The 15,885-nt window shown below is 42.2% G+C and overlaps 1 protein-coding gene across 7 annotated transcripts in view; it reads left to right on the top strand.

Moving 5' to 3' along the window:
* SPIDR (scaffold protein involved in DNA repair) overlaps nt 1-15,885 on the top strand; it is a 480,217-nt gene that overhangs the window by 147,111 nt on the left and 317,221 nt on the right. For 6 of the 7 annotated variants that reach the window (XM_050800368.1, XM_050800369.1, XM_050800370.1 and 3 more), the window contains one exon: nt 6,054-6,304. The exons of the other annotated variant lie outside the window; for it this stretch is intronic. In XM_050800368.1, the coding sequence (XP_050656325.1) occupies nt 6,054-6,304 (251 nt within the window). The remainder of the gene's footprint in view (nt 1-6,053; nt 6,305-15,885) is intronic. 7 annotated transcript variants of the gene reach the window in all.

Genomic DNA, 15,885 nt, shown 5'->3' with positions numbered 1-15,885 from the left:
TGCGGGCTCTTTTTTGGTTCCATATTAATTTTAAAGTAGTTTTTTCCAATTCTGTGAAGAAACTCATTGGTAGCTTGATGGGGATGGCATTGAATCTATAAATAACCTTGGGCAGTATGGCCATTTTCATGATATTGATTCTTCCTATCGATGAGCATGGTATGTTCTTCCATTTGTTTGTGTCCTCTTTTATTTCACTGAGCAGTGGTTTGTAGTTCTCCTTGAAGAGGTCCTTCACATCCCTTCTAAGTTGGATTCCTAGGTATTTGATTCTCTTTGAAGCAACTGTGAATGGAAGTTCATTCCTGATTTGGCTCTCTGTTTGTCTGTTACTGGTGTATAAGAATGCTTGTGATTTTTGCACATTAATTTTGTATCCTGAGACTTTGCTGAAGTTGCTTATCAGCTTAAGGAGATTTTGGGCTGAGACAATGGGGTTTTCTAAATATACAATCATGTCATCTGCAAAGAGGGACCATTTGACTTCTTCTTTTCCTAACTGAATACCCTTGATTTCTTTCTCTTGCCTGATTGCCCTAGCCAGAACTTCCAACACTATGTTGAATAGGAGTGGTGAGAGAGGGCATCCCTGTCTTGTGCCAGTTTTCAAAGGGATTTTTTTCCAGTTTTTGCCCATTCAGTATGATATTGGCTGTGGGTTTGTCATAAATAGCTCTTATTATTTTGAGATACGTTCCATCAATACCAAATTTATTGAGCGTTTTTAGCATGAAGGGCTGTTAAATTTTGTCGAAGGCCTTTTCTGCATCTATTGAGATAATCATGTGGTTTTTGTCTTTGGTTCTGTTTATATGCTGGATTATGTTTATTGATTTGCGTATGTTGAACCAGCCTTGCATCCCAGGGATGAAGCCCACTTGATCATGGTGGATAAGCTTTTTGATGTGCTGCTGGATCTGGTTTGCCAGTATTTTATTGAGGATTTTCACATAGATGTTCATCAGAGATATTGGTCTAAAATTCTCCTTTTCTGTTGTGTCTCTGCCAGGCTTTGGTATCAAGATGATGCTGGCCTCATAAAATGAGTTAGGGAGGATTCCCTCTTTTTCTATTGATTGGAATAGTTTCAGAAGGAATGGTGCCAGCTCCTCTTTGTACCTCCGGTAGAATTCAGCTGTGAATCCATCTGGTCCTGGACTTTTTTTGGTTGGTAGACTATTAATTATTGCCTCAATTTCAGAGCCTGCTATTGGTCTATTCAGGAATTCAGCTTCTTCCTGGTTTAGTCTTGGGAGAGTGTAAGTGTCCAGGAAATTATCCATTTCTTCTAGATTTTCTAGTTTATTTGCGTAGAGGTGTTTATAGTATTCTCTGATGGTAGTTTGTATTTCTGTGGGGTCGGTGGTGATATCCCCTTTATCATTTTTTATTGCGTCTATTTGAGTCTTCTCTCTTTTCTTCTTTATTAGTCTTGCTAGCAGTCTCTCAATTGTGTTGATCTTTTCAAAAAACCAACTCCTGGATTCATTGATTTTTTGGAGGGTTTTTTGTGTCTCTATCTCCTTCAGTTCTGCTCTGATCTTAGTTATTTCTTGCCTTCTGCTAGCTTTTGAATGTGTTTGCTCTTGCTTCTCTAATTCTTTTAATTGTGATGTTAGAGTGTCAATTTTAGATCTTTCCAGCTTTCTCTTGTGGGCATTTAGTGCTATAAATTTCCCTCTACACACTGCTTTAAATGTGTCCCAGAGATTCTGGTATGTTGTATCTTTGTTCTCATTGGTTTCAAAGAACATCTGTATTTCTGCCTTCATTTCGTTATGTACCCAGTAGTCATTCAGGAGCAGGTTATTCAGTTTCCGTGGAGTTGAGTGGTTTTGATTGAGTTTCTTTGTCCTGAGTTCTAGTTTGATTGCACTGTGGTCTGAGAGACAGTTTGTTATAATTTCTGTTCTTGTACATTTGCTGAGGAGTGCTTTACTTCCAATTATGTGGTCAATTTTGGAATAAGTGTGATGTGGTACTGAGTAGAATGTATATTCTGTTGATTTGGGGTGGAGAGTTCTGTAGATGTCTATTAGGTCTGCTTGCTGCAGAGATGAGTTCAATTCCTGGATATCCTTGTTAACTTTCTGTCTCGTTGATCTGTCTAATGTTGACAGTAGGGTGTTGAAGTCTCCCATTCTTATTGTATGGGAGTCGAAGTCTCTTTGGAAGTCTCTAAGGATATGCTTTATAAATCTGGGTGCTCCTGTGTTGGGTGCATATATATTTAGGATAGTTAGCTCTTCCTGTTGAATTGATCCCTTTACCATTATGTAATGGCCTTCTTTGTCTCTTTTGATCTTTGACGGTTTAAACTCTGTTTTATCAGAGACTAGGATTGCAACCCCTACTTTTTTTTGTTCTCCATTTGCTTGGTAGATCTTCCTCCATCTTTTTATTTTGAGCGTATGTATGTCTCTGCATGTGAGATGGGTCTCCTGAATACAGCAAACTGATGGGTCTTGACTCTATCCAGTTTGCCAGTCTGTGTCTTTTAATTGGACCATTTAGTCCATTTACATTTAAGGTTAATATTGTTATGTGTGAACTTGATCCTGCCATTATGATATTAACTGGTTATTTTGCTTGTTAGTTGATGCAGTTTCATCCTAGCCTTGATGGTCTTTACATTTTGGCATGTTTTTGCAATGGCTGGTACCGGTTGTTCCTTTCCATGTTTAGTGCTTCCTTCATGGTCTCTTGTAAGGCAGGCCTGGTGGTGACAAAATCTCTAAGCATTTGCTTATCTGTAAAGGATTTTATTTCTCCTTCACTTATGAAGCTTAGTTTGGCTGGATATGAAATTCTGGGTTGAAAATTCTTTTCTTTAAGAATGCTGAATATTGGCCCCCACTCTCTTCTGGCTTGTAGAGTTTCTGCCCAGAGATCTGCTGTTAGTCTGATGGACTTCCCTTTGTGGGTAACTCGACCTTTCTCTCTGGCTGCCCTTAACATTTTTTCCTTCATTTCCACTTTGGTGAATCTGGCAATTATGTGTCTTGGAGTTGCTCTTCTCGAGGAATATCTTTGTGGCGTTCTCTGTATTTCCTGAATTTGAATGTTGGCCTGCCCTACTAGGTTGGGGAAGTTCTTCTGGATGATATCCTGAAGAGTGTTTTTCAACTTGGTTCCATTTTCCCCCTCACTTTCAGGCACCCCAATCAGACGTAGATTTGGTCTTTTTACATAATCCCATACTTCTTACAGGCTTTGTTCATTTCTTTTTCTTCTTTTTTTCTTTAGGTTTCTCTTCTCGTTTCATTTCATTCATTTGATCCTCAATCGCTGATACTCTTTCTTCCAGTTGATCGAGTCGGTTACTGAAGCTTGTGCATTTGTGCGATATTTCTCATGTCATGGTTTTCATCTCTGTCAGTTCGTTTAGGGCCTTCTCTGCATTAAGTATTCTAGTTATCAATTCTTTCACTCTTTTTTCAAGATTTTTATTTTCTTAGCGCTGGGTACGTAATTCCTCCTTTAGCTCTGAGAAGTTTGATGGACTGAAGCCTTCTTCTCTCATCTCGTCAAAGTCATTCTCCATCCAGCTTTGATCCGTTGCTGGATATGAGCTGCGTTCCTTTGCAGGGGGCGATGCACTCTTATTTTTTGAATTTCCAGCTGTTCTGCCCTGCTTTTTCCCCATCTTTGTGGTTTTATCTGCCTCTGGTCTTTGATGATGGTGACGTACTGATGGGGCTTTGGTGTGGGTGTCCTTCCTGTTTGTTAGTTTTCCTTCTAACAGTCAGGACCCTCAGCTGTAGGTCTGCTGGAGATTGCTTGAGGTCCACTCCAGACCCTGTTTGCCTGGGTATCAGCAGCAGAGGCTGCAGAAGATAGAATATTGCTGAACAGCGAGTGTACCTGTCTGATTCTTGCTTTGGAAGCTTCCTCTCGGGTTTACTCCACCGTGTGAGGTGTGGGGTGTCGGTCTGCCCCTAGTGGGGGATGTCTCCCAGTTAGGCTACTCAGGGGTCAGGGACCCACTTGAGCAGGCAGTCTGTCCGTTCTCAGATCTCAACTTCCTTGTTGGGAGATCCACTGCTCTCTTCAAAGCTGTCAGACAGAGTCATTTGCGTCTGCAGAGGTTTCAGCTGCTTTTTGTCGTTGTTGTTTTTGTTGTTGTTTAGCTGTGCCCTGTCCCCAGAGGTGGAGTCTACAGAGACAGGCAGGCCTCCTTGAGCTGCTGTGAGCTCCACCCAGTTCGAGCTTCCCAGCCGCTTTATCTACTTAAGCCTCAGCAATGGCGGGTGCCCCTCCCCCAGCCTGGCTGCTGCCTTGCCCTTAGATCGAAGACTGCTGTGCTAGCAATGAGGGAGGCTCCGTGGGCTTGGGATCCTCCCGGCCAGGTGTGGGATATAATCTCCTAGTGTGCCCATTTGCTGAGATCCTTGGTAGAGCACAGCATTGGGGTGGGAGTTACCTGATTTTCCAGGTGCTGTGTGTCTCAGTTCCCCTGGCTAGGAAAAGGGATTCCCTTCCCCCTTGCGCTTCCCAGGTGATGCGATGCCTCTTCCTGCTTCAGCTCTGGCTGGTCGGGCTGCAGCAGCTGACTAACACCGACTGCCCCGCACTCCCTAGTGCGATGAACCCAGTACCTCAGTTGAAAATGCAGAAATCACCTGTCTTCTGTGTCGCTCGCGCTGGGAGTTGGGAGACTGGAGCTGTTCCTATTCGGCCATCTTGCTCCGCCCCTCCCTACCAGTGTTTTATAACTATCTGGGACTGGTCTCCCCCATCCTCACAAGCAGCATGAATCCTCTTCATGGTTGCATGTGAGTCCCCAGCCCAAGCCTCCTGTGGTTGGTTATTTGTTGACTTATTTCTAGGATAGTGGTTCTCAACTGCAGGTGATTTTTTTCTTGGTGAAACCCCATCTCTACTAAATATACAAAAATTAGCCAAGCATCATGCTGGGCACCTGTAGTCCCGGCTACTTGGGAGGCTCAGGCAGGAGAATCACTTGAACCCGAGAAGCAGAGGTAGCCGTGAGCCAAGATCATGCCACTGCGCTCCAGCCTGGGTGGCAGAGTGAGACTCCGTCTCAAAGAAAAAAGAAAAAAGAATTTAACCATATAATCCTCAGAAAAAAAGCCCTTTGTTTTATGTAGCTAATGATGTAAATTCTAGTGCCACCCCCAATATTTAGGTAGTGAATTAGATGGGACTTCTAGTGCACTGGAAGCTAGGATATTGAAGGATGAATTGTTGCTGACACAGAATAATATGGAATTGACCTATACAATGAAGTAATAGGAGAATGAAATCCTATTGTGCTTTAAATTTGGCGTGTGTCTTGGCAAAGACAGAAAACATCAGAGAAGGTTTTGATTCTTCCCTCCAGAATTGGCCATATGGTTTTTTTTTTTTTTTTATTGGCCATACGATATGAATTCTTGTTTTATTATCAGCTTTCAAAAAATTATTATTTTGAAAGTTTAGAAATCTGAGTTGGAGAAAGAAACATTTTAGGAAATGTTAGGAAAAGGAGACAGTGACTCATATTCTTAAATAGTTCCTGTTGATATTTGCAATTTCAAACTTGTCTCTGGAAATAATTATATAATTGTATGGAGAGAGTCAAGTCTTGATCTTTACCCTTGGGGACTTCTTTTGGCAAATTAAATGATTTATACCTGAAGAGACAATTTAGCTTCATGTTAAATTTCAAAATCCAAGAAATACTTTCTTTTCAGTAGCTGTCAGATTGTATTGATGATCATCAGCTTTTCAAATGAGTGTTATTAGTTCAGTTTTGGAGATTGCCTGTATGCGTGGTACTGTCTTGTAGTTTTCTGAAAGAAGATTGGAGTATTTATACTTACTTTTGTGGATTCTGTGAGGTAAAGTCTGGCTTACAGTTGATTTAACCTCTTCTTGGTCTTGGTTACTTTTGGATTTTGTCAGAACAGAAGTTTAAGCTGCAGATACTGTGTTCAAAAAGGTCCTACAAGAAATATAACTGTAAGGAAATGGAATGATAGATGTATATAAATATGAACTTGAATCAAGTATGCTTTGTATTTAAAAATATGCCTTTTAATTTTTTTCAGCCAAGTTCTATAGAAATTTTAGAGTATTCATCAGATAGTGAAAAAGAAGATGACTTGGAAAATGTCCTACTCATTGATTCGGAATCCCCTCACAAATACCACGTGGAGTTTGAATCAGATGCAAGACAGATTGTGGAGAGACTGATAGACCCAAAGACAAAATCAACAGAGACCATTTTGCATACACCTCAGAAACCCACAGCTAAGTTTCCCAGGACTCCAGAAAAGTCAGCGAAGAAGAAGCTTTTAAGGTTAAATTATACCCTTTTAAATACTCTTTTTTAATTTTTCTCTTTCTTTAAAAACCCAAATATCTAAAATGTTAATTTTAAAATACTTCTATATGAAGTCCTAAGTTCTGGAGCCGATTAATAGAATGTTCGTCCAAGTTGAGGGTCATAGCTTCAGTCATGCCCAGCGGATGTGACTGCCTTTCTTAATGGAGATTTATTTGAGTTATCAAATGTTATTGAGAGTCAGTGTTCTAGGTGCTGTGGAGACAAGTATATAATTGTTCTGTTCTTGAGTAACTTACAATCTAAAAAGGGAAATGGAAATATGTATAGATCGTGTCAGATTACTTTTATGAGAGAGATCTGCCAGGGCAACACTTGCAAGTGCAAAAAAAGTATGAGAGAGCAGAACCCACAGACAAGACGTGTCTGGTATGCCATGAACTACAGTGTCAGTCTGGGGCTAGGCTGTGGCCATGATGAGCAAAGCAGGAAAGATAACATGAAGGAGGCTGTAGGGACCTTCCCCAATCCTGTGTAATACAAGGTTCTCTTTGTTGTTGAACCAAACAATGCCAAGCAAAGACTCAATGAAAGTAAAAAAAGAGAGGCCAGGGGGTGGCTCACGCCTGTAATCCCAGCACTTTGGGAGGCCGAGGCGGGTGGATCACGAGGTCGGAGTTCGAGACCAGCCTGGCCAACATGGTGAAACCCCGTCTCTGCTGAAAATACAAAAATTAGCTGCGCATGGAGGCACGCACCTGTAATCCCAGCTACACGGGAGGCTGAGGCAGGAGAATTGCTTGAACCTGGGAGGTGGAGGTTGCAATGAGCTGAGATCGTGCCATTGCACTCCAGCCTGGGCGACAGGGCGAGACTCTGTCTCAAAAAACAACAACAAAAAAAGAAAGTAAGAAAGAGAACCTGTATGAAGCATGGCCACAAAAGCAAAAGTAGTAGAGCATTTCAAGGCAAAGGAATTTCAGTAGAAAGAGTGAATGTGATCATGAAGAGTGTAGGTGTTGGATCCACAGATGATATTGTAACATCATGAGAAGACAAGCCTGGTGTGCACTGAGGGGAGCCCAGGGTCTGTGGCTGAAGTAGAACACGGTTCAAGGAGTGAAGACAGGGTCATGGCTCTTATGTGGGAGTTGGGGACCAGGCAGGAGGGCTTTGATTCCTCTCTTCGGGATTGCCAGTCACCTGGAAAAGATCCAGCCTCTAGAGAAGGTTCAGGGAATAGGAGAGACAGATTTTGAAAACAATGGGGTTCCGAATAAACAGAGTTTGCACCGTAGCTCAATCAGCATCCTGAAGAGGAGGTAGGGAAGGAAGGTGGAGAGGAGAGACCCAGCTTGAGTACACCAGTGGAGGAAAGAGCATGAGGATGTGGCCAAGTCTAGTGGTATGGCCAGGGCACAGAGATCCATTCATGCCTACTCACCATGAGACAGAAGGCCTTATGCCCAAAGTAAAGAAGTTGTGGCCTCAAAAAAGAATGTAATTTGTAATAGTAATAGAATGTAATTTGTAATAGAAGGTGGTTTGTAATAGTCTCTGGGAAGAAAGGAAAGGAAGCCCATTAGAGGAATTAGCATGTCTTTGTTGGTGAAGGTGATGCCATGCAATTACAGAAAGTCATGTCCCCAGCCCTGCTGAGGGCCTACCACTTGCCAAGCACTGTTCATGCACAGGAGCAAGCAAAGTGGAATGGTTGCTCATAACAGAGAGCAAAGGTGAATGGAGCCCGGCCTGTGTCGGGGGAAGGGTAATACGGAGCCAAGAAGTAAAATAGATGTCAAGTCAGAGAGAGAAATTTTATGGAGAAAAGGCAGAAAAAGGGGGACAGAGAAGGGTCCAGAGGTGGGGGAGGACATTTCAGTTTGAAACAGGCTCAGGGAAGCCCTGAGGAGGTGTCTCATTGAGCAGCTGGAAGAATAGAGTGTGCAGTGGAGCAGGTGCTTTTGTTTTTGTATCTTTGATTGACAATCATGAGGCTTTTGGCCATTTTCAGTTAGACATTATACATCTTAGTGGGACTATGAGTCTGCAGTCCACGGGCAGGCTTGGTGTTGGAGATGTGAATGCGTAGACATCAGTGTCCAGATCTTTTGAAGCATGAGCTAGGTCAGGTCACAGGAGATCCACTGCTAGGCGAGAGGAGAACCTGTCCAAGGCCTGAGTCCTGGGTGCTCTGCAGAAGTTGGGGTGTGGAGGGAGAGACTGCTGAGGGAGGAGCCAAAACAAAGGGAGCATGGTGTGTTGAGGCAAGTGAGGAGAGAGGGTGACCCACTGTGACAGACGCTGCCAGGGCTGACCTCTGTGATTCCACGGTGAAGGGCAGGGTGTGCAGCCATCTCAGTGGCGTGACCAGGCAAAGCAGACTGCCATGGACTCGAGAGAATGGAAAGAGAGAAACTGAAGACAGCACGATGGAACTCTGGAGAAGTTTTGCTTTAAGGGGAACAGATCAATAGTGCATTAGTTGAAAGTGAATGTGAGGGTCAAGCTTTCTTATTTTAAAGGTGGTAGAAATTTCATCATGTTTGTATGTTGATAGGAAAGTCCAAGAGAAAAGGGGAAACTGCTGAGGCAGGGGAGGGAGGGGACAACTGATGGAGTTGTCTCTGCCATGGTGAAGGGAGGCACAAACAGGGGTGACTTTGTCAGGAGCTCAGAGTGTGCACCCATGGCCGGGGCAGCCAGAGCCCATGCAGGTGCCGGAATGGACCTGGTGAGGAGCAGACAGGCCATCCACGGATAGCTGGGAAGGCGAAGTCCCTGCCGTTTCAGGCACGTGTATCTGACTTGGGAACTAGTGCTTTCTGATAATTCTATTCCAGTAAAATGGGGCAGTCCTTCATTAGCTGACAGGGAGGATGAGGAGGGAGCTGTGGAGGTCTGAGGAGAGAGAATCTGTGAAATGGGCATATAGTGGGGACAAATGAACTGGAGAAGGGCTCCAGGGCTGTCTGACAGGATCAGGCCCTGTTGGGAAGTTGTGGTCACGGACTGAGTTTGAGACCGATCAGCCAGTGTGGATTCGACCCTTGGGCTGCACATATGGGCAGAGCACAAGGATGGTCCGGGGACGCACTAAAAGGGGTTGACAGGAGTTCCGAGAGTAACTATAGTAATGACCTGTGAAACCTAAGCTGGGTAAGGTGGGAATGAGAACATGCAGGATGTGGATCATGGTGAGTTGGGGTAGAACTCACTGATTGAGGACTGGTGAAAGGTTGGTCAAACACTTACGGAGTCAGGCTACTGTAAGTGATGAGCTGGGGCAGTAAGGATGACGGGCTCCCAGAGTTGAGCCGCTGGAGGGAGGTAGTTCGGGACTTCAAGATTAGAGTAGCTGACGCGGGTAGAGGACACTGTCTTGGAGCTGGGCGGGCACTGACATGCCTGCCCTGGCACTGGGCAGGCTGGGTTGGAGCTGGAGTATAACGGAGGGTGCCAGATGGTCTGGAAGCTGCAGTGAAGAGCAAGGCCGTCCCTTCGTGGCTTTTCAGGCCCAGTGAGAGGGTAGGGGAGAGAACACAGTGGTGTTTAAGGTCACTGTCAGGGAGTCCTCAATAGAAGGTGGAGGGGACATTCATAGAAGTGGCTGAAGCTGCTCAAACAATCATTTTCTTGTTGTGATTTCTAGGAATAACTAAATGAAGATGTCTGTTTTGAAGTTACTATGCTTAAATACTAAAAATGAGATTGGTGTGCTTAGGGTTGTTAGTCTCAGGCCTTCAAACTGAAGAGTTCCTGTTTCACTGAGCTGTCTAGAAAGGCCTGTGACTGCTTTGACTGCCTTTGGTGAAGGGATGGTGGTTTGTGGTGATTAAAAACTTTTTTTTACCTGATAAAGGCCAGGTAGCAAGGATTGAGAGAGGTAGTTGGCATTTGAAGCCTGGAGCACACTGGCCCTTCTCTCTCCGGTTTGCCCTGTGGGAAATGTCACTCAGTCTCTTTTGGCTTTCTTTTTCTTGTCTTGTCTTGTCTTTTTTTTTTTTATTCATGGAACGATTTGAAGCATAAAAAACACCAATGCAAAATTGTTAGATATTTAAGTGTGTTGGTAATAATATAGCTATATCTATCTCCCTATTTTGATGGTCAAGTTGTTTTTCACAGTGTTTGTTATATCATGAAAAGACAAAATCTACATCTGATTGGTGTACCTGAAAGTGATGGGGAGAATGGAACCAAGTTGCAAAACACTCCTCAGGATATTATCCAGGAGAACTTCCCCAACCTTGCGAGGCAGGGCAACATTCAAATACAGGAAATACAGAGAACGCCACAAAGATACTCCTCGAGAAGATTAACTCCAAGACACGTAATTGTCACATTCACCAAAGTTGAAATGAAGGAAAAAATGTTAAGGGCAGCCAGAGAGAAAGGTCGAGTTACCCACAAAGGGAAGTCCATCAGACTAACAGGGAATCTCTCAGCAGAAACTCTACAAGCCAGAAGAGAGTGGGGGCCAATATTCAACATTCTTAAAGAAAAGAATTTTCAACCCAGAATTTCATATCCAGCCAAACTAAGCTTCATAAGTGAAGGAGAAATAAAATCCTTTCAGACAAACAAATGCTGAGAGGTTTGTCACCACCAGGTCTTCTTACAAGAGCTCCTGAAAGAAGCACTAAACATGGAAAAGAACAACTAGTACCAGCCACTGCAAAAGCATGCCAAATTGTAAAGACAGTTGATGCTAGGAAGAAACTGCATCAACTAACGAGCAAAATAACCAGCTAACATCATAATGATAGGATCAAATTCACACATAACAATATTAAACTTAAATGTAAATGAGCTAAAAGCTCCAAGTAAAAGACACAGACTAGCAATTTGGATAAAGAGTCAAGACCTATCAGTGTGCTGTATTCAGGAGACCCATCTCATGTGCAGAGACACACATAGGCTCAAAATAAAGGGATGGAGGAAGATCTACCAAGCAACTGGAAAACAAAAACAAAGCAGGGGTTGCAGTCCTACTCTCTGATAAAACAGACTTTAAACCAAAAGATGAAAAGAGACAAGGCCATTACATAATGGTAAAGGGATCAATTCAGCAAAAGAACTAACTATCCTAAATATATATGCACCCAATACAGGAGCACCCAGATTCATAAAGCAAGTCCCTAGAGACCTACAAAGAGACTTAGACTCCCACACAATAATAATGGGAAACTTTAACACCCCACTGTCAACATTAGGCAGATCAAGGAGACAGAAAGTTAACAAGGATATCCAGGAACTGAACTCATCTCTGCAGCAAGCAGACCTAATAGACATCTACAGAACTCTCCACCCCAAATCAACAGAATATACATTCTTCTCAGCACCACATCGCACTTATTCCAAAATTAACCATATAGTTGGAAGTAAAGCACTCCTCAGCAAATGTACAAGAACAGAAATTATTACAAACTGTCTCTCTGACCACAGTGAAATCAAGTGGTACTCATGTCCCAGTACCAGAATCTCTGGGACACATTTAAAGCAGTGTGTAGAGGGAAATTTATAGCACTAAATGCCCACAAGAGAAAGCAGGAAAGATCTAAAATTGACATTCTAACATCAGAATTAAAACAACTAGAGAAGCAAGAGCCAACACATTCAGAAGCTAGCAGGAGGCAAGAAATAACTAAGATCAGAGCAGAACTGAAGGAGATAGAGACATTAAAAACCCTCCAAAAAATCACTGAATCCAGGAGCTGGTTTTTGGAAAAGATCAACAAAATTGATAGACCGCTAGCAAGACTAACAAAGAAGAAAAGAGAGAAGAATCAAATAGACGCAATAAAAAATGATAAAGGGGATATCACCACCGACGCCACAGAAATACAAACTACCATCAGAGAATACTATAAACATCTCTACGCAAATAAACTAGAAAATCTAGAAGAAATGGATAATTTCCTGGACACTTACCCTCTCCCAAGACTAAACCAGTAGGAAGCTGAATCCCTGAATAGACCAATAGCAGGCTCTGAAATTGAGGCAATAATTAATAGTCTGCCAACCAAGAAACGTCCAGGACCAGATGGATTCACAGCTGAATTCTACCAGAGGTACAAGGAGGACTTGGTACCATTCCTTCTAAACTATTCCAATCAATAGAAAAAGAGGGAATCCTCCCTAATTTTATGAGGCCAACATCATCCTGATACCAAAGCCTGGCAGAGACACAACAAAGAAAGAGAATTTTAGACCAATATCCCTGAGGAACATCGATGCAAAAATCCTCAATAAAATACTGGCAAACCAGATCCAGCAGCACATCAAAAAGCTTATCCACCATGATCAAGTGGGCTTCATCCCTGGGATGCAAGGCTGGTTCAACATGTGCAAATCAATAAACATAATCCAGCATATAAACAGAACCAAAGACAAAAAACCACATGATTATCTCAATAGATGCAGAAAAGGCCTTTGACAAAATTCAACAGCCCTTCATGCTAAAAACTCTCAATAAACTAGGTATTGATGGGACGTATCTCAAAATAATAAAGCTATTTATGACAAACCCACAGACAATATCATACTGAATGGGCAAAAACTGGAATCATTCCCTTTGAAAACTGGCACGAGACAGGGATGCCCTCTCTCTGCACTCTTACTCAACATAGTGTTGGAAGTTCTGGCCAGAACAATCAGGCAAGAGAAAGAAATAAAGGGTATTCAATTAGGAAAAGAGGAAGTCAAATTGTCCCTGTTTGCAGATGACATGATTGTATATTTAGAAAACCCTATCATCTCAGCCCAGAATCTCCTTAAACTGATAAGAAACTTCAGCAAAGTCTCAGGATACAAAACCAACGTGCAAAAATCACAAGCATTACTATACACCAATAACAGACAAACAGAGAGCTAAATCGTAAGTGAACTCCCATTCACAATTGCTTCAAAGACAGTAAAATGCCTAGGAATCCAACTTATAAGGGAAGTGAAGGACTTCTTCAAGGAGAACTACAAACCACTGCTCAGTGAAATAAAAGAGGACAAAAACAAATGGAAGAACATTCCATGCTCATGGATAGGAAGAATCAATATTGTGAAAATGGCCATACTGCCCAAGGTAATTTATAGATGCAATGCCATCCCCATTAAGCTACCAATGACTTTCTTCACAGAATTGGAAAAAACTAAAGTTCATATGGAACCAGAAAGACCCCGCATTGCCAAGACAATCCTAAGCCAAAAGAACAAAGCTGGAGGCGTCACAGTACCTGACTTCAAACTATACTACAAAGCTACAGTAAGCAAAGCAGCACGGTACTGGTACCAAAACAGAGATATAGACCAATGGAACAGAACAGAGCCCTCAGAAATAATACCACACATCTACAGCCATCTGATCTTTGACAAACCTGAGAGAAACAAGAAATGGGGAAAGGATTCCCTATTTAATAAGTGGTGCTGAGAAAATTGGCTAGCCATAAGTAGAAAGCTGAAACTGGATCCTTTCCTTACTCCTTATACAAAAATTAATTCAAGATGGATTAGAGACTTAAATGTTAGACCTAATACCATAAAAACCCTAGAAGAAAACCTAGGTAATACCATTCAGGACATAGGCATGGGCAAGGACTTCATGTCTAAAACACCAAAAGCAACAGCAACAAAAGCCAAAATTGACAAATGGGATCTAATTAAACTAAAGAGCTTCTGCACAGCAAAAGAAACTACCATCAGAGTGAACAGGCAACCTACAGAATGGGAGAACATTTTTGCAATCAACTCATCTGACAAAGGGCTAGTATCCAGAACCTATAAAGAACTCAATCGAATTTACAAGAAAAAAACAAACCACCCCATCAAAAAGTGGGCAAAGGATATGAACAGACATTTCTCAAAAGAAGACATTCATACAGCCAACAGACACATGAAAAAAATGCTCATCATCACTGGCCATCAGAGAAATGCAAATCAAAACCACAATGAGATACCATCTCACAGCAGTTAGAATGGCAATCATTAAAAAGTCAGGAAACAACAGGTGCTGGAGAGGATGTGGAGAAATAGGAACACTTTTACACTTTTAGTGGGACTGTAAACTAGTTCAACCATTATGGAAAACAGTATGGCGATTCCTCAAGGATCTAGAACTAGATATACCATTTGACGCAGCCATCCCATTACTGGGGATATACCCAAAGGATTATAAATCATGCTGTTATAAAGACACATGCATACGTATGTTTACTGCGGCACTATTCACAATAGCAAAGACTTGGAATCAACCCAAATGTCCATCAGTGACAGACTGGATTAAGAAAATGTGGCACATATACACCATGGAACACTATGCAGCCATAAAAAAGGATGAGTTCATGTCCTTTGTAGGGACACGGATGCAGCTGGAAACCATCATTCTCAGCAAACTATCGCAAGAACAGAAAACTAAATACCGCATGTTCTCACTCATAAATGGGAATTGAACAATGAGATCACTTGGACACAGGAAGGGGAGCATCACACACCGGGTTCTATTGTGGGGAAAGGGAGGGATAGCATTAAGAGATATATCTAATGTAAATGACGAGTTAATGGGTGCAGCACACCAACATGGCACATGTATACATATGTAACAAACCTGCACGTTGTGCACATGTACCGTAGAACTTAAAGTATAAAAAAAAAAAAAAGAAAGAAATGATACTACACATCTACAACCATCTGATCTTTGACAAACCTGACAGAAACAAGAAATGCAGAAAGGATTCCCTATTTCATAAATGGTGTTGGGAAAACTGGCTAGCCATATGTAGAAAGCTGAAACTGGATCCCTTCCTTACTCCTTATACAAAAAAGTGCTCATCATCACTGGCCATCAGAGAAATGCAAATCAAAACCACAATGAGATACTATCTCACACCAGTTAGAATGGTGATCATTAAAAAGTCAGGAAACAACAGGTGCTGGAGCAGTGTGGAGAGATCGGAATGCTTTTACACTGTTGGTGGAACTGTCAACTGGTTCAACCATTGTGGAAGACAGTGTGGCAATTCCTCAAGGATCTAGAAGTAGAAATCCCATTTGACCCAGCCATCCCATTACTGGGCATTTACCCAAAGAATTCTAAATCATACTGCTATGAAGACACATGCACATGTAGGTTTATTGTGGCGCTGTTCACAATAGCAAAGTTTTGGAACCAACCCAAATGTCCATCAGTGATAAGACTGGATTAAGAAAACGTGGCACATATAAACCATGGAGTGCTATGTGGCCATAAGAAAGGATGAGTTCCTGTCCTTTGTAGGGACATGGGATGAAGCTGGAAACCATCATTCTGAGGAAACTATCACAGAGACGGAGAACCAGACACCGCATGTTCTCACTCATAGGTGGGAGTTGAACAATGAGAACACTTGGACACAGGGTGGGGAACATCACACACCTTGGCCTGTCATGGGGTGGGGGAATTGGGGAGGGATAGCATTAGGAGAAATACGTAATGTAAATGACGAGTTAATGGGTGCAGCACACCAACATGGCACATGTATCCATATGTAATAAACCTGCACATTGTGCACATGTACCCTAGAACTTAAAGTATAATAAAAATAAATAAATAAAAATAAAAGCAA

The sequence above is a fragment of the Macaca thibetana genome, chromosome 8 (genome assembly GCF_024542745.1).
Source record: "Macaca thibetana thibetana isolate TM-01 chromosome 8, ASM2454274v1, whole genome shotgun sequence".
In the NCBI taxonomy this organism is placed as follows: domain Eukaryota; kingdom Metazoa; phylum Chordata; class Mammalia; order Primates; family Cercopithecidae; genus Macaca; species Macaca thibetana.
The sequence above is the reverse complement of the archived record's forward strand: the minus strand, read 5'-3'. Positions and strand labels throughout refer to the sequence as shown.